The 27,071-nt window shown below is 37.2% G+C and overlaps 1 protein-coding gene across 2 annotated transcripts; it reads left to right on the top strand.

Moving 5' to 3' along the window:
* The first annotated feature begins 911 nt into the window (after positions 1 to 911).
* Positions 912 to 25,474, top strand: Eaat2 (Excitatory amino acid transporter 2). Of its 2 annotated transcripts, none has more exons than XM_043419946.1 (10): positions 912 to 2,379; positions 5,907 to 6,032; positions 6,338 to 6,545; positions 8,992 to 9,294; positions 10,851 to 11,084; positions 14,892 to 15,086; positions 15,585 to 15,719; positions 16,403 to 16,511; positions 18,261 to 18,379; positions 18,903 to 25,474. In XM_043419946.1, the coding sequence occupies exons 1-10, from the start codon at positions 2,205 to 2,207 to the stop codon at positions 18,955 to 18,957; spliced, it is 1,659 nt and encodes a 552-aa protein (XP_043275881.1). In that variant the 5' UTR covers positions 912 to 2,204; the 3' UTR covers positions 18,958 to 25,474. The 2 variants fall into 2 exon arrangements, with proteins under 2 accessions (XP_043275881.1, XP_043275882.1); XM_043419947.1 differs by having other exon boundaries at positions 18,261 to 18,395.
* Positions 25,475 to 27,071: the final 1,597 nt, after the last annotated feature.

The following is a 27,071-nucleotide window of genomic DNA, read 5'->3' as shown; positions in this document are numbered from 1 at the left end:
AAAAAACAAAAAAAAAAACAAAAATTGTGAGTCATTTAGAATCTGTACTCGATTACTTGAAATTGACAATGATTGAATTACGAATATAATGTCAAATTGTTACAAGTTTTGAGTAAAAATTTCGAGATTCGTTTTTTTTTTTATCTACGCTTGCTACTGTTAAATTTCGACCACCGAGAATATTTTGAGTACTGTTTCCAGCAAATAACGAACGTCATCAACTCATATGAGAGGCAAAAAATAAAAGCGAATTTTGCAGTCCATAAATTTTTATCTTGTTTTATCATCCCAGGAACATATGCAGGCTTTCTGCATAAATATTGCAAAACATGGATGTTTTGATACTTCCGGTATCTGAATTGGTCTGAATGGCGGTGAAACAGTGATATTTTGGATGAAAACAAGTGACAAACTTGCCTCCTCTGGTCTTTGACGAACTTCCGACATTATCACGAAGACTTTTGCCGCAACAATTATTCAGATTAAATTAGTTTGGAACAACAATGAATACAAGCACCACTGCTGGAATAACCAAAAGGTTTTAAAAAAAGAAAAGAACTCCGACGAATATAAAGATGGCTTTGGAACTAGAATTCGGAAAATGCGACAATTGCGGATTTTCTTTTCGACGATCTTCGAGAAATCGGAGAAAAAAATGTTCATTTGATGACGTAAAAAGAAACCTTAAGCAGAGAATAGTATTAGGGCGAACTTGGGCGACGTAAAATGTGAGGACTGCATAGGAGTTCATATTACCAAGGAGTTGTCGGAGATTACTTTTTGTTGCGCAAGCGTCGAAAGGTCCAATTCACCCCCGATAATATAGATATATGAAATTCACGTGACTGTAGAAAGCCGCGGGTGTTGGGGGTTCCGCAAATCAATACGGCAATGGCCGCGATGTTCCCAAGCTAGTCAGGGCTCATCCATTGGGAGGTTCGCATCGCGGTCGACGCACAATCGAACTACAATTTTTTATAAGGGAGCCTCACTAGGAAAGGAGCAACAACGGAAGATAACGAGAGTAGGAAAGGATCGTGAATAACTAAAGTGTAAAACATTGACACAAAGCGAAGGATCGCTGATTGTGCGTTTTCAAAAAGTTCATTTAAAAGTTGGTTTCCCAGTGCTGAATGATAAAAACTGAACTATTCCGGGAGAGTGAAAATTGCATGAAGAAACGAGCTCTTCGGTGCTAATGTCATGCAGAGACCCAGATGACGTAAACATTGGCTAGAACAGTGATTTATTTAAAAAGTTTGTAATTTTGAAAGACTCAGGGGTCGAAAAAGGGAACAAATATATTAAACAAAAAATAAAAACAAAATACCAGGAGATCGACTCCATCATTAAGGTAACTGACCTTGCGCAACGGCTGCCGGTGCTGCTGCTGCTGCTGCTGCTGCAAGAGTACAACGAGATCTCGTTGGTGGTGGTGAAGTCATTTCCCACACCACAAACTGTCTCTTCGTCTTTATAATCCCTAGAGATAAAGACCAAAATTTACGTCACTCGCCAGAAAGAGGAAAAGCTCTAGTCGCTCGAGCAACATTCGTTAATAACATATCGAAAGATCCTAATTCGTAGAGAAGCTAGTCCGAAAATAGTCCTCCATTTTCGAGGCCCCCAGATTGAGTCTCGGTTGTCGTTTGAATTGGTAATTCTACTTGGACCTGTGAAATACGGTTGTAGGTTGTAGCGTGAAACCGTGACGTCAGTAAGATTGCAAAAGAGCTCGTACCCTGGTTTATAGGAGTCCGGTTGCGGGTGTCTGTTGTCGGAAAACACAATCGTTCGCTACCGAAAGATTGCTCGAGAAGGGTTCGCCAGTAACGCAGGTTCGAGAGCTGAAAGGGTCCGTAAACTATTCCATTAAGTCGTAAACCGACGAATAAAGATATTTCGAAGGGCGCGAGAGTAAGAGTGGGTAAAAATAATCGATAAAACGGAAAAAAAGCACAGAAAATAAAGAGGAATCCATAAAAATCGATACCACGATCGAGTCAATAGGGTCTTGGAGGGCCGTGAGGCTAATACGTAGGTGGTTAGAGGTGAGAGGCGGTGATTGGTCGGTTCGGACGAATTTACCGAAACATCCCCAAAACGGCAACCCGTCGTCGTCGTGGTGCTGCCGGGGCCCCGCCGTACGCCGCGAGAGATCGCGAGAGAGGATCTCACGATCCTCATCCGGTCGCCCCAGTGAAATGGAGGAGAAGTCCTCGGCGCGCTTCTCCGAGTATCTCTTCGCGAAGATGGGCGGGCAGGACGTCTCGGCATCGCAGGGTCCCCGCAAGGTGACGGCTGACACAACCAAGTGGATGCGCGACAATTTATTACTCATGGTCACTCTCTCCGGAGTACTTCTTGGAGTAATACTCGGTAATTTTTCCATCATTTATTTTTCCTAATATTTACATTAAATAAAGTATGAGGAGCAACCATTGCAGAACAGAGACACCGGTTCTGACGTTGGCCATTGTTCATTGCGCACATTAAAAAATTATCAAGAGACTCGGCAGAGTCTCGGGACAAGTACATTGATACTAATGTCAGAAGAGAATCTACAAGTCAACTCCAGTTTCGAAATCATCGAACAACTTGATTGATTTTCATACTTTTTATGTTAAAGATAGGACTTTATGAGAAATTTACTAAAATTATTGTGCATTCGCTGGCTAGCATTTCGACGAATTCTAAATATTTATGCCTCAAAGTTAGTGGCCTGAATAAATTTATTTAATTAATGACAAAAGAGTTTTTACACTCGTTCTAGCGTAAATATTAATTTTGTTCTTGCTGAATCACTTTATTATGAATATTCGATCTAATAAAGTGAATTCAAGTTTGCTTAATTATCAAAATGAAATATACGTATGTGGGACTCTGTTCGCAACAAACAATTATTGAAAACTTACTTATCCACACCATTATTTATCGGGTTGCCTTTTTTCAAAGGTTTCACCACGTCGTTCCTTCGAAATTATTGATGTGTATTTTTTTTCGATAAACGCGTGCAACGATTCGCCGGTGTATACCTATAATATGCATGCATGCATGCACTTATACATTCCTCATGTTCAGAGCATACAACATTGTTCATCGAGCCATTGGTAATTCTCGCCAATATTGATAGTCTATAACCCATTATAAGTATTTTTTTCTCTTACAAGCTGAAGCCTTTATCACACAGAGCCATGTGAAATCAATACCTTATGCACTCACTGTGACGTTTCCGATCGATCGTTCGCTCAATTCTTTCAACAAAGATACACAGAAAAAGAAAAAAGCGGGAAAAAGAAATGTACTCGTGCTAGCTGCTGGAAATTCACCGCTAGGTATAGCATACCCAGCTGTTGACCATTATAGGTTAACCTTGGCAGTGACTGAGCTTCACGCTTTTGTGAGATATCACTTCGTAGCAATAATTAAAAATTACTTGAGACAAAGTTGCTTTCGACTTCGTTAGTATCTGCATTATTTTCGTGGCAGAAACTTTTCCCTTTAGTCACAAATTCGTCTAAAAAATAACAATCGGAATCATATAGTATTTATTTTATTCAAGACTATTTTTGAGTCTTCACAGCGAGGACGATTTTATCTCGTTGGCTTCGAGTTGAAAAAAAAAATTAAGAGTTTTTTTGAAAAACTTTGTTTACGTCATTGGAATTGGTTTTTTTTTTTCATTCTATTTTATTTATTTATGCAATGAAATTCGGATTTTAAGTTAAGACACGTGATCTGTTATTCCATAAACATCTGCGTACTTCGACGAATGCATGCGCTCGCTGATACTGCAAAAAAATGTTTAAAAAAATGATTGAATCGCGTCATCACTATTGAGTATTAGCGGTTTCCTATCGCAAAAGGAGAGATTATAAACGATCGATCATTTTTTCATGAAATACGTCGTAAATGTGTGCACAGTGAGTTCAAGGGAAGGGAGAATTTGAATTCAAACGTTAAAACGTTACGCGATGGAAATAGGAGTCATCTCGAGAGGGTCACCTCGATTTGTTCAATAAAAATATTGAAAAAGTATTATTTTCTGTCCTTCCATTATCGAGTACAGTTTTTCCAAACTATATTACGCGTAGGGAAATAAATTTTGGAATGATATTCGAGAACTTAGGAATAAATTCACACTCGTTGAAACATTGAACTCGCCTATGACCCCCTCGATAGTTCGTAAGCTGTTCTTAACTGGGAAGATATTTCTGTACGTCGACAATTCGATAGTCAGAATGACGTATTTATACACGTCCGTCGCACCAATCGAGACGTAAATTTAGGCTCGTTGAATTTATTAGTATCCCGCATTGATCGTAATGTAAAGCATCTATTGGCACAGCTTTATATTGACCTAAATCGCCTCATGATTCGCCGGACCGTGTTCATATTTCTTTGATGAAACAAAATTATGAACGTTCGCGATGTTCTCAAGAAATTAGCGGAGGTAGAAATCGCCCCAAATGCATACAATTTAAAATGGTTACAGAATCGACATAGGCAACCGCCCAATTGGCAGCCTGCAGCCTCTGTTCATCTTTTAAGCGAGTGGCAAGAGTGCGAAGAATATATTTGAATTCCTCCCACCCTTGGGAGACTAACTATTGGCTGTAGCCCGTCCAGCGGATGGTTTGCTGACATCCATTTAGTACTTTCATTTTTCAATAATTTAAGCAATATATTGGAATATTCAGCGAGAATTAAAACCAAAAGTTACGATGCCAAAGAGAAGAGGAATGAGAAAAAAGTAAAAACATTAACGTGCATTCGAGGGCCAAGAGCGAAAAACGTTGAAGGTTACAGGGCGCAGTGGAGCAGCGTGACTCCAAATATCGTTCGGGTGTATTGAGGGGCTTCATATAATCACCGTTTTCTGTGTCATTAGATGCAGCGAAAAAAGAACTTGGCGAAGATTCCATTCGTGTATCCGTTTGTGCGAAAAACAATATCGTATGCAAGTATTGTTTTTTTTTTTTTTTTTTTTTACGAATCCTTGATAGAGAAGCAGACTCAAGAACTCAATTGCCGAGCCTGTGATCTCTATCGGTACGAGTATATCAAAGAAGAAAGAGTGGCACGAGGCAGCAAATACATTTCACCCATTCATCGGTACTGACCCACTTCGAGCTTTAGAATCCGTTATGTAAAAACCAGTTCCAGTTACCAGTAAAAAAACGGTCCTCACATGCACAGCGACGAAAATATACAAGCTCGCAGAAGCGCGTGTTAAAAAGTGTCAATCACTGCGAAAGGCTTCCTCTCGCGTTCATCGTGCTCCTCTAATTCCCTAAACGTTATATATTTATGTAGATGTATATCCCGGTACTATGATATCATCGAAAAATCCTATCATCCCTCACGTAACCAATTTATTTTAGCATCGGAAAATCCTTTTTACAGTTCCACGTAACATTTTTTAAACTGTCACTGAAATATTGCATATAAAGTGGCTTTCTCGATCATCAGTTCCCTTATTTATGAAATAAGCGTTTTCATTTTATTCTAACCATGCAAATTTAACATACTTCGTTTCTAATTCTTTCGTAAAATCGACTACAACTTATGTTTAATAAAGCGGCGAATAAACTCCCACGGGTAGGAGGAGATCCATCTGTCAAGGGCAAAAGCGTCGGGTTCCGGAAATGGAATAAGAATGGCTCAGGATTTTTGCCAAAATACACAAAGAGCCAAAATTTATGTGAATTCCAGTTTTTTGCAGTTCATATGTTCTGATTTTTGTTTCTTCACTTGATTCATATAACTCTTTGCTTTGTCAGCCAGATATCGTTGGCCCGAGTCAATCGTAGTTCTACGTGCATAGTTTTTTTGCTTCTGGTCTATTTCATTAATGAAAATGCCCGTTACATGCGTATTATTTTTTTTTTATCGTTATAAATTAGGATTTGGCCTGCGTCCCTTGGCACTTGGCGATGATGCGGTCATGCTCATCAGTTATCCAGGCGAACTTTTCATGCGGTTGCTCAAGTTGATGATTCTACCGTTGGTTATTGCGAGCCTCATATCCGGTGAGTTCGAAACTCGTTTCAAACGTGTACTTGGGTGTCTCTAACTTCATCCGAAGGCCGGAAATTTCACTGACGTTAATGAAAACTTTTCAGTGTGCATGGTTCAGCCATATTATTTTTTATAATTGAATTTCTTATGATTCATTCACAACGGTGATTGCTTTTTAATATTTGACATTGAGTCACCATCGCGGCTATTCGATAATCGTTTTACGATGCAATTTTCGATCGGCTTCCTAATTTATATAGCCTCTCACCTCGTCTCACGGCTCTAGCTACATATTTTTATTGCACCTCTGCTACAGGATCGGCGAGCTTGAACGCGCGCATGAACGGCAAAATAGCGGTCCGTACACTCCTGTACTTCATACTGACGTCGTTGCTGAATGCTATCCTTGGTGTGAGTTTGGCCCTGCTGATACATCCGGGTAATTCCGGTTTGAGGGAGCCGACGGGAACATCGACGCATGCAAGGGCGGTCAATATATTGGATAGTTTATTGGATCTCGGAAGGTAACTACAGCCATAGTACAATGCTGGAAACGATAAAGCTGCATCATTCATTCGAGAGCGGAAGAAGAAAGAAATGTCAATTGAAAAAAACGAAAAGAAAATTATTCTATAATTTATGAAAATAGAATTAATCGAAAGGGACTCTTTAGAACGCAGCGGCGATAAATGACGCGCGAGCCCGTTACGGTATAAGCCAATAAGATACTTATTTGAACGATATAGAACAGGCCCGAGCCCGGAGTGTTGAGGAATCGAATAACAGTTTTACGGAAATCGCTTCTGACGTCTTGACGATATTCGTAAATCGGTTTTATAACTTTTCCGGCTACTTTCGGACGAGCTCGGAGACTGAAGGGTTGAAACTTCGGAAATCGAGGTCATAGTTTCACATTTTAAGTTCTAGGGCTCAGTGCATAATTGTTATTATGTACTCGTAGTTACATACATATAAAGATACTCGTGTACATATTTTACTTGTCATACATATATATATTTATCGGGGAATGATTCACCCCGAGTTTCGCTGGCAAAAATAGATGTTAAGTATCGATCTCCAAGAGGGAATGGAGCGAGTGTGTTTTATTCACGTGGTGAACTAGAAAACGGAGCTTCACCAGGCTCATTCTTACCTCAACACAACCGTAAACATACAAATATTGATAAATCGTAGTACAGCCTGTTTGTCCGTATGTGTGTTTATCTACGTGTTGTGTTAATATGTGTTTAGGGATGTTTGTGCAAATTAACCGGTCATGCGAACCCAGCTGACACTGATTGAGGATGGAAGCGAAAACGTTTTACCTACATAGACAAACTACCGCGCTATAAGTAAAAAGGGCACATTGCAAGAATCATCAAATATCACGATGTTAAACTCGATGCAGCCTTGTTACCATCGTTTCAATCCTCAATGTCAAACAAAAATGTTCTAATCGCCCACGGTTGTGCACAGCACGTGAAAATTGATCGACAAGCTTTTTCCATATTTAAGGGCGATTTGAGTAAAGGAGGAAACTCAATCAATCGTTGGGTTTAGCATAATTGGACGGTACAGAGTCGAATTAATATTCTATTTTTGTTCGAAATAGTGCTTTATTTATTTTTTGACGAAATTACTGGGCGGTTAAAGTAAATAGATAAATGACAGAGCTTTATTGAAAAAGACGAGAAATTTTATATCGCCCAATTATCAGACAAGGGACCAATGGTTTTTAAAAAGATTCTCAAAGTTTTTAAGATGGCGATCGAAATATTGGTCTTTTAAAACATGCGATTTACTGAAAATAATACTTAATTAAGCTGATTTAAATTTAGCTAGGGAAGCCGGGTGCTCGACTGTTAAATTCAGGCCAAGACTTTGGAAAAATATTAACAAAAATAATAATAATACGCAAATGAGATTTTTTCGTCAAAATAGACGTCTACAAAGACCAAAATCCTACTAGGCGTTTTTTTTTCTAATTTTTCTCTTCTAATTGTGCTAGCATTTTTCAAAACCATATTTCGAAGCAGCCACTTTCATTTTCACTTGATTTTCATAAGTCTGATTTCTTCCTGCAATCTGGGGTCGTTAGATCATTAGCTTCATAAATCCATGTCCAAAAAATACCTCCGCATCACGCCTCCGCGGTCGGCGTACAACTCCAGGTGGTTCTCGCTGATGGTACATTGCATGATAAATGGAGCTCATTACATGATCTTCCGAAGCGTCGCTGTAGTTTCTCTCAACTTATGACGTACAGTCAAACATATACATGGGTTGCAGCAGGAATGGGGTAGTACTGCGAAAAATAATAGCGAGAAAAGGAATCTGCAAAAAGCGTAGAATCATAGCCGGAATTATTTTGATATTGAATTTTATAATATTTTTTTTCGAGGAGAAATTTATTGATGTCAGGCATAAATCCTTTTGATTTTAATCGGTGGAGTGATTTTGGCGAACGTTTACGTACATTTTTCTGTACACAAAAAATCTATTATAACGAAGCAAAAAATCGTTTGAAAAGAACAAGATAAATATGTGAAGATGCTCCGTACTAAATTCCATCGAAAATAGTCTTTTAGATTTCGAGATGCGATGGTTACCAATTTCATAGCTTATATCCAGAGTTGAGCTCAAAATTTTATCTCTTTCATTTTTTTCTGAAACAGAAAAATGTGTGTGAAACACCGTTAAATAGCAAACTTCGGCCCTCCACTCCGGATGTACGCCCTTAAATTAGTTCTTCCGATTCGCACATACTGAAATTAGTATCAGACGATATTGCGATGATTTGTGTAAGTAAATAGAGATTTTCCACGTCGAAGAATAGTCGTGTGCATTCTGGCACATGGCCTCGTTTTCCCGGAATATGGGTCGCCAGTATCAAAGCCGTGGAATGTATTTTCCCTCTTTTTTTATTCCTCATGATCAATATTCTACTTGCTTCTTTTACTCGTGTTACAGGAACATGTTCCCGGACAATCTTTTCCAGGCTGCGTTTCAACAGGCCCATACGGTATACGTACCGAAAAAAACACCATTCCAAAACGACAGTGAAAAAGTTTCAAACACCGAGGGTCTCGGCGATAATGAACTCATCAGGGTTATACAGTATAGAAGCGGTACGAATACACTCGGCATCGTTTTCTTCTGTCTCGTATTTGGAACTTTTTTGGGCACTCTCGGTGAGAAAAAGGGTCAAGTCGTTATAGACTTTTTCAAAGCCGTTTTCGAGGTCATCATGAGGATGGTGTCCATGGTCATGTGGTTAGTGAACATTTTAAAATGGATTTTACAACATTAATTAAGCCATTCACGAAGGATCGATGTCAAGACAGATCAGATTTATTTTGTAACGATAATGATGTTCATTCTTCCTTAAAAATGTTTGTTTTGTCATTCTTTGATTCTTGTATTATAGTCTGTGTATTCATTGTTAAAATTGAAAAGATGAGAGCTTTGTAGTTGATCAGAAAAACTGAATTTTCATTTCTAAATAATAATTGACACTCAGGGTTCTGGGGATCACTTAATTTCGATAATTAATTAAATTTTTATTTCTCTAAATGGAACGTTCAATGTGGACGAAAAAAGTGTAATATTATTTTATTGAAAACTCTCAGCCAAGATTTTTCTAGGTATCTGGAAACGAATTATATGTAAATGAACTGAATCAAATAAAAGCTCTGGAATTTCTGCGAAAGACAATTAGGGGAGACCTGGGCAAAACGGAGTATCTAAAGAAATATTACATTCTTGAGAAATTTGAAAAGCTTTGTCCGTTTTTTACTTTCAAATACCAAGTAATTTATTGATATCTTTTTTGCAAATTTCAAAAAAAATTGTGAGTATTTTTTCTCACTGCGATGTCAATTCAACGCACCTTCACTGCTTTTTTGAAGCATTTTCTATAAAAGTTTCAATGAAGAAGTGTCGAAAAAAATAAAATTCAAAAAAAGAATTATTTTTTTCATTCTTTGAAAAAGTATGTAGCTAAATAAAATTCCGTGGTTTCTGAAATACCTCATTTTGCCCTCGTCGTCCCTAAACTCACCAACGGAGTGAGTCTCTACAAAACCCTTAGATGACCAGAAACACTGTTTATTGAAACTGTTCATCGTCTTTTTCCGATCGCCATTAATTAAAGACTCGTAGCTTGAAGCGTATTGAAAATTATCATTACGTTTGATAATCCTTATGCCGGAAATTCGATCATTTTTTTTCACCCAATTGTGCCGACGCAGCATTCGTGGGACGGATCGACTCGAATATTTTCCTTATTCTGATAACCGTTAACGTCCCGTCATTTCTTGATCTGGAACCCAAAGTATTTGACACACTGGAACCCCGATTGATGGAATTGGAACGGGACGGGGTCCGCGTCGTACTTAGAAATATAGATCCACGCGAACGCTTCGTCTTCCCGTTTCCGCGCACTAGATAAAAAACCAACGGATAGGCTCTTCTCTGGCAAACAATAACCGATCGATGTTGGTCGGGTGGTGGAAAACATTTGATGAATCGAGGTTCTAACAATCGAGGTCGCAGTGTTTTTCGTTCATTCCAGTACTCAGCTCAATGTCTCATCTGTAGGATTGTTTCATTGAATCGCAGCTGTACGATTTCACAAGCTGAATGTCAAGACCTGCGAGTCGTAAAAATATTCATATCAGTTTATCGATTTGTCAAAATGCCATCGCACTTCACACTTGAACATCTGTCACCGCATATATTGCTTATTATATTTTGACTTTGTGATGAAAATATGGTCAAGGGTGCCCCTTTCAGTATCTTCGATACTAAAAGGTTGCCTATTGTTGCAGGATGACGCCCGTTGGCATAACATCGGTCATTGCGGGAAAAATACTCGGCGTGGACGATCTGGCCCTGGTGATGTCGCAGCTCGCCTGGTTCATCGTGACGGTCGTTGTCGGTGTGTTCTTCTACCAGTTGGTGATAATGCAACTGATATACCTGGCGATCGTGAGAAAAAATCCGTTTAAATTCTACGCTGGCTTGGCACAAGGAACTCTTACAGCATTCGCCATGGCATCAACGTGAGTCGTCGAGCTTCGATCCCCTTCCCTTCAAAACTACCTTTTCTTGAACAAAAAGAGGAAAAGAATACATGACCCCTGTCGCCTACGTCACGAGGCCTCGAACTCGAATTATATTTTTTTATCTAGACTTGTTGCTCTATTGGATCATGAATTTGATGAAACTTTAGTATAATTTTATTATCGTCAATGGTATTACGATTTACTTTTATTATTACGATTATTATTTTTGTGCCGTCTTCGACGTAATTATTCAGAAATCGTAAACTCGTAAACTCCATTTTTTCGTTTGTAATGTTTCATTTTTAATTAATCTCTTGCCTTCGTGCCAATTTCAGCTGAAGATTGTGATAATTTTTTCGTAATTACGTTGAGACCCATTTCATGGAAGACAAAATAGGGAACTATTTTGACTTTTTCACGTTGATTTACCTTCAGTTATCTCCATGTGTCAATGCGGTGTCTCGGCCAGACTCTACATTCTCTCCTTACCTACTAAAGCCTACCTTCGAATACTTCCCTGCAGCTCTTATTTAATTAAACATGCTCGGTATCTCGAGGTGTTCCTTCAACCTCTCGACTCAATGAGGAGTGGAGTACCGAAGCAGTTTTTGTCGACAAGAATAGAGAACAAGCAATATTTTCTTCCTTACTGTCATTATCTATATCGCTAAATGAATATGCTCTTGAGTTTTATAACGATACTAGTTACGTTGTTGACATCGAGTTACGAAAGTTTCGACAAGCTCAGAGCTTCCGTTTCCCGGCCCTTCGCTCTCTAAGCGCCAAAATATATGCACCGGCGAAAACTATAAAAATGTTAGAGATTTATTGGTCGGACCGATTGATGACAGAATCTGTGTTTCAGCCAGCGCAGGAGACTTTACGAGGCCGTGGCGATCCTTCATCCTCACTTTCCGTTTTTCCTATCCGAAAGAATAATTGAAAAAATGGCTACAGTTTTGCACAGCGTTTTTGCAACCCTGATTTTTCATCAATCATTTCCGATTCGCTATATGTTAGCATGAAAATGTTATGAGAGTCCAACTATTTACGAGGATAAATAATTTGGTAATGGAGAAAATATAAGTTATTGTGTGAATAAAAATATTTTCATACTTATTAGTTTAAAACGCACTGTTATTAATCTGATTGTTATTATGATTTTAATTACGAATCCTTCTAAAGTACATTCACAATTTGATCAACGTCGTTTCTGTAAAAAAAAAAAGATCAATTCAAGGCCACGCAGAGAAGTTTTTAGTACATCATTGCTGTCGGTCATTTCGAGAACGTTGTGAAAAGCTGTGACGTATTTAACACTGCCGGATCCTTGCATATTAACAAGACCGATTCCCGTCGATCCCAGTATCGTTCAAATTGTTCACGAAGCGAGCTTTTTCCAGTTTTTTTTTCCCCCGAAAACGAGCAATCCACAAATCAATAAAAAAAGAGAAAGAGAGAGAGAGAGAGGTATGCAGTTCTGAGTGGCACTTAGGATACCAACACTTTGGTTTTTTGTAAACTCGTTCCTCGAATCGTCTTGAACAATATATTTGCCTGGACGTTTTGACTGTTTCTGAGACGATTGGACAAACGAGGAAACGTTTTTTGAAGGACTGTGGTCGCGGTTGAAGTTGTCTGGTCAAGTAAAAGTCTCGAGTATTTTGAGAGGACTGGAAAAATGATTATTGGCAATGATTTTTAGGGAAAAAATGTATTTTTCGTTCACAAGCTCGAACGATGTCCTTCAATGATTCGTGAATCCGAAGTTGGTTGACTCCGTGTCATTTAGACTGAGTCGGGCGTGGAAGCCGAAAAAATAAAACGGAGAAAGGAAAGTTAAGAAAGTCGGTTCTCTTCGTGTACTTCCGCTCTCTTCTCGGCTCTCAGCGCGCCAATTTTTCTCTCGGATGAAAACACACATATAAATTCCAGTAACCAAGTGTAACTTGTACGAAGAGCGAGAAGAGGAAATGAAGCGAGACATGACATGGAAATGAGAATAGATGAGGCTTCCACGCCAAAAATGCCTTTAATTAAGTTCTGTGTCCACTGACTCAAAATACAACGTATCAGATGATTTTTCCTCAATTTTTTTTCTTCTTCGACGTATTATGAAAAAAATTGGGGGAATATCTGCGACTACAGTCGATCCGGTTGTAATGTATTACAGGGTTGATGGTGGTGATGGGGGATGAAGTCTGGCGTTACTCTCTCGACGACGGGTGAGCGGAGCTGTGAACCACAAGTGACCCACTGCCCATATTTGTACTACTCATACTTTTTTCGTGTTTCTTATTTAACTCGGATTTGATCTCTCCCTCTCTTCAATGACACTTGTTTTCCTCCATTGTTAGGATAAAGTGAAGCGCAATGATGATTTTCCCAGTTTGACAAAGCGTTACAAGTACTGCCATTATATTTCGACGCCTTTCATTCCCCTGAATCGTACATGGACGATATGAGCCCTCTACGGACCAGCTATCGATTATTGTGTTCTGCCAAGCATAATTTCTCATTGCCTCGTTAAACGATCTTCCTGGACGATCACAATCCTCTGTTTTCACAAAGGCACTCTATTCTCCCACCAATAAAAAGGCAAAAATAATGTTATATTTTATTAGGAGTACCACGAAGTAATGTTGCCTTAGGTTTTGAGCTCGGTTCGAACACTGTGTATAGATTTTAAACGTTGGACTCTGCACGGTTAACTTGCTTGACGAAGAGCTTGTGTTTGAGGTTTTTTAGGGTACACATGTCTAGTAAAGCGAGAGAAAGAGAGAGGGAGAGAGATAAATTTCATGGAAAAACGTGCGACATTACTTTTGGTATCGGTACAGTCAGTATTTTCTTTAATGAAACATTATTCAATGAAAAAATGTCAAAAGTGTTTACTATTGCTCCACGCGGATGGCCATCTTTTCGCAACCGAGCAATCAGTGAAGCCATTAGTTTGTCGTTACAAAAAAGAACTTCATAGTGAATTAAAAGAAAGAAAAAATGACTGAAAACGTATCGCATTAACTCAATACGCTTTGTATGTGCATTAACTTTTTCCAGAAGCTCGTCAATGTGTGACTTGTGACTAATGAGAGAGAAAGTCGCATGAGTTCGTGAACAGACTTAAGAAAAAAAGAAACGAAAAAAAAGAAAAAGAAAAATTACAATGACGGTTATTAAGTACGCGAGAAAAGCTCGAAAGCTTTTGCAGGTCTTCACGAACGATAAATAAAAACTCGGCTGAGACAAAAGACAAATATTGTGGCCTTGGTAAGTAAGACGGCCGATGATAAAGTTTCGTAAATTGTTTGTTACAGGAAATTAATTTTCTGAGAGATGACACGAAGCGATTAAACGACGTGACCTGGGGGAACGTTATCATCACCATCTAATGAAAAATTTTAAAAAATGGTTCATATTTCAGTTGTCAACAATTCGGTTATTCTGGTTCAGAGTTTTATCAGCCAGTTAAAGTTTAGCTGGCATAAGGGATGTGAAAAATACTCCCACGGACATGTGCATAAATAAATATTTCAGTTAGAATACCAACGGATCGTGTTATTCAAGAAAATATGATTAAAAAGCAGATAAAATTCGAGAATAAATTTGGATATTGCGGGGTGTCAAATTTGGAAAGCAAAAAAAATAAAAGTAGACACACAGACCAGAATGACCTTTGTCAACATTGCCGGCAGATTGAAAGGAAGAAAGATAACAACGTTCGAGAAAACAAAATAAAAATCACGACCGAAATTTTCAATGGGAAGGGATTTACGTGATGTTTTCTAACCGAGGTTTGCGCAGGGCCGCCGCACTTCCTGTGACCTTTCGACTGATGACGGATAAGCTAAGGGTCGATCCAAGGGTGACGAGGTTCGTCCTACCAATCGGTTGCAACATTAATATGGACGGTACTGCATTGTTCGTGGCAACAGCAAGTATTTTCATCGCCCAGATGAATGGAATATTTCTCGGCTTCGGGGAGATCGTAACTGTTATGTGAGTTCGAAAATTTTTATACTAACAACTCTCTTCTAATCGCAGTAGATATTTGATTTGACTCATCTCGATTCGAGTTTGAACTGGAAATATGGAACATTGTTGACAGCATACACCAAAATATACGTCAAAAAATTTATTCGGTTTAGAAAATCTTGAGTTCGACTAACTTGAATGGGGAGAAAATCATTTTTTAAAGATATTCCAAGTATTTAATATCCTATTGGAACAAGCTTAATGAAAATTATCAAATACAAGCTATAAAGCTGGAATAATTCTGGGAGTCAACGGGACCAACTACTGTATTTTGTGAATGTTTGCCCAATGTTAAAGGGCAGCACAACTGTAGTAGAGTTAATGGAACCCAGCAGTACTTGCGAATAGAATTACATTGGAAAATGAACAATGTCATCGTCCAGTCGAAAATAGAAAAATTTCTAGGACTGACGATATTTTTTAGTTTTCCGTTTCTAACTCATTGTTTTCTATACTTCCAAGTTTGACTTCAACTGCTGCGAGTGTCTCGTCCGCATCGGTACCCAGTGCTGCCCTTGTTCTACTCCTCGTTGTTCTTAGTGCCATTGATGCTCCCGTTCAAGATGTTTCTCTTCTATTTGCCATTGATTGGTTTGTGTAAGTATGAATTCTTATATTTAATATTTAAAACAAATGGATCAATTGGTATGCAAATTTCGAAATAGAAATTCTTTGACACAGTTTGACCGATTAAAAAAAGGCTCTGTCAGCCTATGCAGGACGATGGAAAAATTCGGCTGACAGAGCCTTTTTTAAGGAGGGTGGATCACGAAATCAAAATAATCAGAATTTGATAAAATTTGGTGATAACATTCTTTGGCATCAAATATACAAATACAATTTTTTTTTTAATTTTTTACCACATGGTTATCGCATAATTGAGCGTTAAATTGATGTATAACCTCCATGCTTATACACGTGAACTTTAATGTTCAATTACTCGAGAGCTATGTGGTAGGAAAGTATTTAAAAATTTATATTGTCTTATACATTTTTAAAGAAAAAATTTACCAAATTTTACTAAATTCTTATCATTTTTTAAATTCTTAATATTTTTAACATGGTTCAGCATGGCAACATTGTATCGTCGCGATCCACCCTCCTTAATCGGTCAAACTGTCTTGAATTTTGATTTAAAAAATTCCAAGTGGACTGATCCATACTCTCAAACGTCGACATTTCCTCAACTCGGTTCAACATAATACTTACCATGTGAAGAAACAATATCACAATCTGCTATCATTTTTCCAGAAATTTTCATGGTGCATTTACTTTTTCAGGGATCGTGTGAGAACTACCAATAATATGTTGGGTGATTGTTACGCCGCTGCTGTTGTCGAGCATTTATCGAAAAAAGAACTCATGGCATTGGATGCTGCTGCTTACCAAGTAAGCAACCAAGCTGTTATCGAACGAATCATATGAATCTGCATCTGAATACTGGTCGCCTGTTCAGTCGCTAACATATGGCGGACAACTCGAGTACAAAATTTTGGATTTCTCTATCAGTTTTTATGCAAATCACGCGAAAAAAGAAATTTCAAAAGCCCCGTCAAATGGCGCGAATCCAAGTCTGGTCCCTTCAGCAATAAAAAATGTGTGTCAATGTCGTCTTCATAAGTGACGTTTAACCCTAGAACGCATGACTGGGGTGTGAGCACACCCCACGCGAACTTCAAACTACGCTCCCGTCCTAACAAGCGACATTATCGACTGATTATTGACGGATTTTTTAATATATAAATTCAATTGAAATTAGTTTTATCATACATCATTCTTTTCGTTATAAAAAAACGAAGAAAATGGTATAGGATAAAGTCAGTTTAGCATCGTAGGACCGGGTTTATAAGCAGAAAAAGAATGGGGTGCGTTCAAACCCCGGTCATGAGGTTGAGGGTATGAAAAAAGGCACATGAGGTGTAGGGTTAAAACTGTCATGGTGCGTTGAAAAATGAACTCGTCCGTCGTTGGCCAATGTGGTTTCCAGATGCATTGACATAATTCAGATTGATCATTCAGTACCCACTTAATAAGAGTAAACCTCGAAGAAACCCTCGAGACAGAGCTACATGCACGTTTTTGGGATTTTCAGTTGGCATGCAATAGACTCGATTTAATATTTTGCAGGAGTCTTCTCTATATATAATCTTGTTCCGAATATCCTCGGAATAATTCTCAATAACCGTTCGGGCTTTTGCGAAATTTTTTCATCACTATTGTTGAGAGTCTTTCCAGTACTCTTCGAAACTCTTGCACAATTTTTGTCCGATAATCGGGAAAACTTTTTATAAATTTACTGTATACTTTGTCAAGAGTGTCGAATTCCGAATGAGCTAGAATTCTAACTGCTGGTCAGGAAGCAAAACTTCGTTGCAGAGCTTGGAACTTTACTCGAAATAAAGCTTCGTTTGATTCAACTTGGGAGGGTCCGGAATCCACGCATCAAAGTTTCATTACGAAAATATTCAACCGGTCATTCACTGAATAAAGATTATTACAAAATCAAGGTCCACAAAGAGTAATGATCGAACAAAGATTTACGTACTGAGAGTTGGGGCTCCAGCGAACGACCGATACCGACTTGGCTCGACTAGTATTTTTTAAAATGCTTCGTGCCTCACTCAATCGTGATTCAATGCGGTCAAAGGAGCACCAAGCGGATAGCTGCTAATTTACACAGCGCTCTTTAGGTCTCGTCTCGAGTACGAGTCGACCACCTGGGCGTTGTCTATTTTTTTTTCGATCTTACTATGTCAAACGTAGTCGAAGGTCGGAGTTTTGCGTTTCGCATCCTTCCATCTAGGCTCTCTGTGAGCTTTATCGATTACTTAATCCATTAGCTCAATCTGTATGTGAGACGCGAGCCCTGCCGCATTTTTATATACGCGAATATGCCAGTTTTACGACGTCATTGCGTTTTGAAACCATCCTGTTGTTTTGTCCAAATGTTTCTGATTCGCCCTCACCCAGAGTGCGTTTCCCAATCAATATTGTTCTAAATTTTTCCGGATTTTGACACCGTCCTATTATATTGTTGTGTCACGTAGCGATCAGAAAAATATGAAGAAAATACGACGAATTTATGTGGAATTTGCAAGGTGTATAAATCTATTTTTGAATGTAATTTCAAACTTTTAGTCGGAAACGGTGCTACCGACTACGATTGCAAATGGTTGTATATCAGCCAATCGTGTACCAGATCCTGACACAGTCGTCGTGGAGATGCAGGATGACTCGAGGATAGCGGGGATCGCCAAGTAAACAAGCTTGTTGGTAGGGCTAGGCTCACTTTATTCATTCATTAATTCATCTTTGACAGTGCACTTTCATTATCTCTCGTAAATGTTGATCAAGTCAGACTAGAAACAGTCTGTGCTAACGACCACTGGTGTATCGAGAATCAATAGTATTTTCATCCCTTTGGTTCATTTTTCATCTACTGTTCATTGTAGAATTTTGATTCCATGACATTTGTATTTTAATCCATTCATTATTTTGGTACCTCTAACTGGAAAATGTGTAATTTTCATCAACGCTTCGTTCTCGCTTGAATTGCGAAATCCTAATAATTTCGTTTAGTGGACAAGGCACTCCAATGTGTCCAAATAATGAATGTAATTTGACTGTTTACTAATCGTTTATGTGGCGTTGAAAAAAAATTCATGAATTCAACAATTTAAAAAGCCTTAGAAATATTGTTGTGAGATAATTTTCTTCGTGGTTTCAAAATTTTTAAGTTTTTCACGTAACCATAACGAGAATTATTTTTTATTATTGCAGCCCCAGTGTAGCGACAGATCATTCAATGAATGCGGTAACCGAAGAGACCGTTTGACTAACGGGCTACAAGCCTATTGCACCAAGAAAGCAAGGTCGAGAACAATCGAGACCAATATGAGATTCTCGAGCAAAACATAAGATATACATTTGAATATTCAAAAAAGGAATGGGAATAAATCGTCAACTGTAATGACGTAATGTTCACGGAAAATAAGGGTATTGGAAAATGGATGTCGTTCAAAAACATCCTGTTCGCATTTCTTCTTGTCAGAGAAAAAAAAAAATAAAAAAAAAACAAATCGTCGACATGTAACAATAATTATTTATCAGGGTCAATAATTCAGCCTCCAATGTTACGACTTTGAGGACATCTCAATTCCACACTCTTTTATTATACGATATGCTATTTTTCACGAAAAACAACCATGCAATACATAAACGTTCATTATTCGGTGCTCGCAGAAGGATCACTTGGACCCTTGACCCATTGAAACGTTGTTGTCCCCCTGAATGTCGTTTTTGACTCGTTATATCTCTTCTTTATTATTCGTACAGATTTTTTCAAACGAAAAATACTAATCGTCTCAATGCTTTGAGGACGTCAATTTTTATAAAGGAAAAACATTGTTATCTTTTCGATTGATTTTACACGGGAGCAATTCGATGAAAGCATTCATATCAGGAATGTTTTGATTAAACATTTTTCGGTTTATTTTCAAACACTCCGCTCGCTTACGATTGTTTCGAGTCTTTAAAAATATTGCAATAATAATAAAAAAAAAAACACATTTTTTTAAATATCATTGTTTTAAAACAGTTGAATTTATTATATCCGAGCTACTAAACCAATTTTACGTAAACTCGGAATCCAAGAAATGTCTCACCTCCAAACAATACAAGTTGAAAAATTTTGATGAAGTCGAGCCAATTATGATGCCAATTATTCTTTTCAAAATTTCATTTTTCTTCAAGTTGGGTTTCGGTTTCCATTCAATTGTGGGCTTGTTCTTTACAGCCGAAGAATCAACTGCATACAAAATCGAAAATAAAAACACAACGACTATTCGAATTTTAGATTATAATTGAAATAGCCATGTTTATAAAACATTCTAAAAAAATTTTCCGACGATTTTGGTCACTGGCCAGCCTAAAAATTTTGTGAAATCATCAATTGTGAAAAAAACTGATGGTCAAAATGAATGCTTACGAGTGCGTTCGTTCATATCAATTGAAGGGTGATTCGAATTAAGAACTTTTTGGCGGCTCGGTCGTATCAGTGATTGACCCATGGCAGAGATGCTGGCCCAAATTAAGAGGAACAAAGTTCACGGAATCCGGCTGGCTTTTAAGCCCGAATATATTCCTAAGAAATTCCAACACCCAGAGCCGAGTGTAAAATGGAAATTTCCTCACTATTGAATCGGGTATTCCCACTTCAGAATCAGAAGTGACGCCATCCCAATTTCGGTTTCAGCGTTTCAGAGTCGAGGTCAATTTTTTCTTCCACCCTTTTATTCTTTCAAACTTAGTTCACGGGTATTGACATCAAAAATTGGGCGTTGAATTCTCTTTGCCTCTATTTCTGGGCTCAATACTGAAGAGTATCGACGCTCAAGTAATTTGCCATTTGATAAGTACCATAAAAAAAGCTTTTTTATGGTACTTCAACCATCGCGTTTGTCTAAAAATTCGGCCATATATAAATTTTTGAAATACCTTGAGGGATAGCCTGCAGGACTATGCCCATGGAGAGTACAGGACCTAAAGCAAATGGATTTCTTCTTCGGTACTCATTGATCGAATGTGCAATGAGTACTAGATGTGAAACTTTGACATGGGAAATTGTGCGACGTCACTTCTGGTTTTGAGATGACTGTCGATACCCGATTTTTTTAGTATTAGAATTTCCATTTAACGTTCTTATTTGAAGAGGCAAAAGTTTTCGGGGATTGCAGCCGTCAGGGGTCCGATGTAAATAAAAGTAAATTGAACGAAAGTAGTATTCGAAAAACTCGAAACGCGGTGCTGTTATGTAGAAAAATATGTAAACTCATATGGTCATCGGAAGTACCTTAATTGTCTTTAGGATTTGCTTGGGACAGTGTATCTGTTGAGGCGGGTCAGAGAAGCTCTTTCGACGTGTTAAATATCATTTGTGTGTCAAGCATCATTAAAAAATCATAAATTCGTAATCACATGTTTAATTTGAATAAAGTTCGAGGTCGAAAATAGCCCTCAGAGCGAGTCATTCCCGTAAACGATTATAATGTCGACGAAAATGGAAAAAAGTAATTTTTCGCAATTATTCGGTTGCAACCAAAATGAAATCCAAAAGGATCGAGAAAAACGAACGAACAAACAAGCTTCAAATACACATCGTGGTGCCTTATTTCAATGTACCAGATCAGGTGCGATGAAAGTATGAGTTTAGTTATGAGTTTGTTCGCGTGGTGCTTTTTTCAGTAGGTAGTTTAACATCGCGGTTACGGAAAGTGAACATTGAATTTTCGAAAGAGATTGAATTTTTCTCTTCTCCGTTCTCGTTTCATTTCGACAAACGTGTAGGGATTTGAAGTCATGGAAGCAGCTTGCAGAATGTTAGAAAGTTCGACTTTGGAACGTTTCGTTCCTTTGCGCACGAGGACCGTAAGATACCACGCGTGTATATTCTCAGAAGAGAAATAAATCAAAAATTGGCGGTGCACTTTTCTTAGCACTCTCTAAAAAATATTCGGAAAGAGCTTTTGTTTTGTTAGCAAGCATCCACGATAATTGGTTGATGTGAGACGATGTTAACGAGATGAAGACGGAGAATAAATTAACTAGATTGTGAAGACAAGCAAAAATAAAACGAATCTATGTAGGAGCTTTCAACGGTAAATGAGTAAAATGAAAATGAAACTACCTACGCATTAAGCTGTAGATGATCGGATCATAAAACCAATTAAAATGTCCTCTCAAGGACCTTGTTTCATAACGGAATGAATGATACGAAAATGTGTGTGGTGATGGAATGCAATGAAATTTTTTTTATTCATTTTCAATTTCTCTATCCAGTCCACCATTTATATAAACATTTTTGAATATGAAAATATTTTTTTCTCCCCAAAAAGCTAGATCTGCAAATCAAAATTTGTATCTGTTTGATAACTAGAAAACATTAAAACGAGAAAAAAATCTTTCGTTGCATTCTAACAGGATATTTCTGTGTGACGAAAAAAGTGTCAGAGGTCGAACAACAAATGTTTCGAAGAGAGAAGAAAAAAGAAATCTCAATAACGTGTGTTAGTTTGGATGTATCAGAAGCCAATTTGAAACCTCTGTAAATGTGTCGTGATGGCTTCTTCGGTCTCACTACTCGGTGGCTCACATGTTTTCACTTTGCGAATGAACGAGAAGAAGCTCGCTTTCTAGGTCTATATAATTTTGAAATAATTTAAGATTTTTTTGCGATTGTATATGAAGTACGAGTGCATAACTTGTGATAGCAAGCCTGTGTGCATGTGTGTATACGATTGTGATGAGGAATAAATATTGTGAAGAGGAAAAAGCCATGTAAAATAATGTTTGTTGGTCTGCGTGGTGCACCCTTTCCAGAAAACATTCCATATTGAGGTTTGCATCGTTGGACAGTGTTACAATATTTAATGTTCATATTTTGCTCATCATTTCTTCTCGGATTCAAATCAGTAAAAATAGAATAATACTTGTTCGAATTAATCTGAAGTGCTCATCTACCGAAACTACCAAAAAAAAAATGTAACTTTTCAAATTCGTAAACCAAATAACAATACGTAATTTTTTCACGGTTTCATTTGATGAATTCAAGAGTGCTCAGTAATGTTCTTCATGGTTTCTATACAAATTACTTTGCTATGTTCGCTCGTTTACAGTCGTGAACGGTATTTACTGAGACTTTCAATCCTCACAGCCGTATATATAGTGTGAGCGTAGTTTGAAAATCTGAAAAATTATGAAATTGAATAATAAGTAAAGAGAATAATCGTTATCTTCCAACGATGCTAGCTTCAGTGTCAACAATATATCGAAGTGAGAAAAGAAAAAAATCTCAATAACATGGGTTAGTTTGGATGTATTAAAACTCAATTTGGAACTTCCGCAAATATATGTTGTGATGGCAACCGAACACACGCAGACATGGTATAAATTTGAGGTTTTGTCTAGGGACTATTCAATTAGCGAAAAGTCAGTATATCCACGTAAAAAAATAAACATACTCCGAAATTGTGGAATTTTACACAAAAAAGTTTTACTTGTTTGAAGAAACCTTAATCTACGCAAAAAGTGTATACACAAACTACAAAAAAAAACAAACAAACAAACAAACGAAACGAACTTACCAAAATTACATACAACATATGTATATACGTGTACACACAACAGTATGTATACAAGATATATTTTGTGAGCTGGTTCGAGAGAGATCCTGATTGTACGTCGAGGCTACGTGAAACAAGAAAGGAAAGACACCAGAATAAAGAAAAGCTGTCGTTGGAAAATTGAAAAAAGAAAGAAAAAAACAGTAACGGGTGACAATGACATACGATAAAGTCTTATATTCACTAAACCTCTCTTCGTAGAGCAAAAGAATCTTTTTTTCAGTTTGTCACCTCGTTCGAAATGGAAGAACGTATCTCAACAGTGAAATCTCCCGAAAAGACATTGTGAAAATTAAAAAATGATTAAGAGATGGACACGAGTAAATATTAAATTCCGGTATGCCGTATTCAGATGTAGTACTTTTACAGCGTTCAATGATCTATCAAGATTCCTCGGTAAGAGTGCGACAATTATACATATATAATAATAGACACTTAAACACCATAGGTTTAGGTGAGAAAATTGTAAATCGTAAATATACATATATACATATACATATTTACATATATACAAATGTAGGTTGTCGATTGTACAAAAACGATTGTAGAATTAGGGTATCGATCGATTCGTAAATAACAGAAAACAAAGAGAGAGAAAGCAGGGAGAGTGAGCGTGTGAAAGTGGAAAAAAGGGAGAATCACAAAATGCGAAAAAAAACTGAAAGTATCTGTGGTGTTTAGAGGTCATTGCGTACAGTCGAGTAAGAGCGAGGCAATAAGCTGTCGTAAAAATATATGTAACTGCATCAATAGATTGTTGTTACGACAAGTCATATTTGTAACACGAAAGAACCACTGAAAAAAAAAATTGCAGACAATAAGAGCCTGAAAGTCGAGCATATCCTTCTTCAATGAGAGAAAACAATAGGAAGGAGCGTTTGTTAAACTTGGTAGGAATCAGTATTCACAGAAATCCTATCCTCTTTATATACATGGCACTTCCAGGAAAGTATGTAAAAAAACAGGAAAAAACATTAGAAGTGCCAATGTTCGTAGAATCTTTAATGTGTATACTTCAACGTTTCGTACGCAATGATCTCGTGATATTTTAGCGTGAAGTCTCGCGCTGACAATGACTCACACATATAAATATATAAACACTCTTTGTGTATCATATACGAGGTGCCACGAACCCATTGTAAAAAAAAATCACCACAGCGTTGTTTTTCCCAAGTTTTTCCATCTCTTATGTTGGACGTAAATTTTAGTGTCTCGCATAAGCACGCAACATGTGCACTCGTTGTGTAATACAAATGTTGGAAGCAAAGACTATTTGACCTTTCGTAATTTCTGTTGGACAAACATTCGGGTGCTAGAGCACAAGTCGAGGCTTGTCTCAGAAATCCAGTAGTTTTAAGACGGTATTATATAATTGCTAAAAAAACTGACACCAAGATCGTATGAATAGATCTCGTGATAAAAAAAAAAATAACAACAACAACAACAACAAAACCGCGCTATCTGTATCAACATACATCTACATGTTTATGTACTCCAGACTCATCAAGTTGTATATCAATATTCAGGTTTATACACGAGAATTCTATGTCTTCTTCATGTATCAACCCTACCCACTTTCAGAATCAGATCAGAATTCTGTCTCGGTCTTATTTCTAATTTGATTTGCTTATTGTAATCAGTGATTTTTTATTTCGTGAATTTTTACTTATTTAACATTCATGATAAATTTCTGCAGCTCTTGAAAAAATATCAAATTGTGACTACTACTTTTTGAGGCGTCTAATGTGGGTTATATTTTGAATGATTATTCTATTTTTGATATATTTTTAAAATAACTCTTGAAGTTGTTGCAAAAAAAATCTTTTGGATGGAACCCCATAACATTTGTCAATGAATGTCAAAATTTCGTTAATGAAAGCTAATGTATCCTCCAAATTGGATGGATCAAGCTCGTTGATCGAGTCTTCTCTTTAATTTTTTCACTCTTCTGAAAAGCTTTTTTGCAATATTTCAACAAAACCTGGCTATCGATCGGTTAATTTCAATTATACCTGAGATGAGCCAATAATGAAACTATCCGTTTTGAGTGAGGATCACTGTGTAATACTTCCAATAATTTTCATAGTTCTCAATGTTAATGAACGGTCATTTTTAGTGTGTTTTCTTATTTCTCTGTCTTCACATTTCATTAAAATTGATTTCGATTGTGAATTGCGAGATGGTTTTCTTGTAAGCATTTATCCCAATGAACCTTTTCTCCATAAACCACAATCCATTTCTATGTATCCTCCTAGATGCACAAGTATCACAGCTTTTCCTTTTTGTTTACTAAAAACTACCATGAGTTACTGTCTTCAATATAATAAAAAAATTATAAAACCTGAAAAACAGCATGAATGCTGTAAAAATAACTAGAGACAAGTACTTTTATGCCCTTTGGGCAGTCACTTCTAAAAACACGGAAATAAACGGTTGTAAGACTTTTAACTCTTTTCGTACAACTGGAAAAACATACACAAGCAAAAAATTACAAACACAAAGAAAATTACAAAGACAAAGCATCACATAAACTAGTTGCGGCCAAAAAAATTATACATAAATACATATAGTATTACACGAAAGTAATCATTCTTTTTGTTAACGACAACCAAACAACATTCTTCAAAGCAAAATAACTTTAAAACGTTTTTCGAAATGGAAATCCACACAAATGCAAATTTGCTTCCGAAACAAACACATTTTGGAGGCTAATAGTCTTTACCAATAGTTATTTTTACTATTTGTACAACACTGAAATTACTGTCCCGTATTTTTTTCGGTAAAGTTGAACTCGTCAACTAATATTTGAAACTTGTCAGTCATTTTTTCGAGCAGCACTCATCACAAATTTGAATACCAACCAAAGAGATTGCGTTTCCATTCTATTTCAACCGTACAGAGCTCAAGAATAGTAATGAACGAACGCATAGGTATTTTCTTTGAAATACATGAGACTTTTAATGTCAAATGATTCAAGCATTGCTTTTCACATATTTTTGTCCCTTCTTCAAAGCTATAAATATATATGAGGAAATCTATCACTATTCTATTCTAACCCGCAGGCCCGGGTCAGCGATTTGGTTGCCGAGGTACCCAAGTCAGAACGTCATAAAAGAAAACGACGTTTAAACTCGAATACAGTGTCATGACCTTAGGAATTTGAAAAAAAAATGAAGTCAATTTCCAGAATTATTTAACGGGAGCTTTATGAAGTTGGAAGACTTGAACAAAATGTCTTTTTTCCTGCAGTTTTGTATTCTAAAATAAAGTTTCCTTCTCTAAATTGAAATCCGATTGAACTAGCGCTTTTTCATATATTACTAAATCATTTTAGCGAATTTCTAGAATGCTGCTGGAACCAAAATTTTCTAAATGGATGGCTTAACTTTTTGGACTACATTAAATACAAATTTTTGGAAATACAATATATAAGAAAAGTAATTCAAACCTATTGAAGTCTTCGAGCTTCACAGTGGTAGATAAATAAAATTCCTTTTAGAATATAACAAAAGTTTATATAGGCAAAGTTTTTGTATATTAGGTTCAAATTCGGAGGATTATTTTCTCACTTGACTCACTTTTTTGGAAGGCCCAGCAGTTAAATTGCTGACCAAAGCCCGCATGCTGCGGTTGAAAAGTAATGGATTTGCCCATACATATTGGCAACGAATCACGCTTGAGAAATAATGTGAGTATGAATGTAAAATATCAAGCAATGCAATTTTTCATGGTTTCTGTACAGTAAATATGAGTTCTAGGTCATCATGAT

This window comes from Venturia canescens, chromosome 5 (assembly GCF_019457755.1).
Source record: "Venturia canescens isolate UGA chromosome 5, ASM1945775v1, whole genome shotgun sequence".
In the NCBI taxonomy this organism is placed as follows: Eukaryota; Metazoa; Arthropoda; class Insecta; order Hymenoptera; family Ichneumonidae; genus Venturia; species Venturia canescens.
This window is presented reverse-complemented; position numbering and strand designations above follow the sequence as displayed.

What these genes read in the sequence shown, in the direction of transcription:
- Eaat2 (XM_043419946.1), top strand. Translation starts at nt 2,205, where the DNA reads ATGGAGGAGAAGTCCTCGGCGCGCTTCTCCGAGTATCTCTTCGCGAAG. An exon ending in ACTTCTTGGAGTAATACTCG is followed by an intron (nt 2,380 to 5,906) that starts GTAATTTTTCCA and finishes GTTATAAATTAG; the next exon opens with GATTTGGCCTGCGTCCCTTG. An exon ending in TATTGCGAGCCTCATATCCG is followed by an intron (nt 6,033 to 6,337) that starts GTGAGTTCGAAA and finishes CCTCTGCTACAG; the next exon opens with GATCGGCGAGCTTGAACGCG.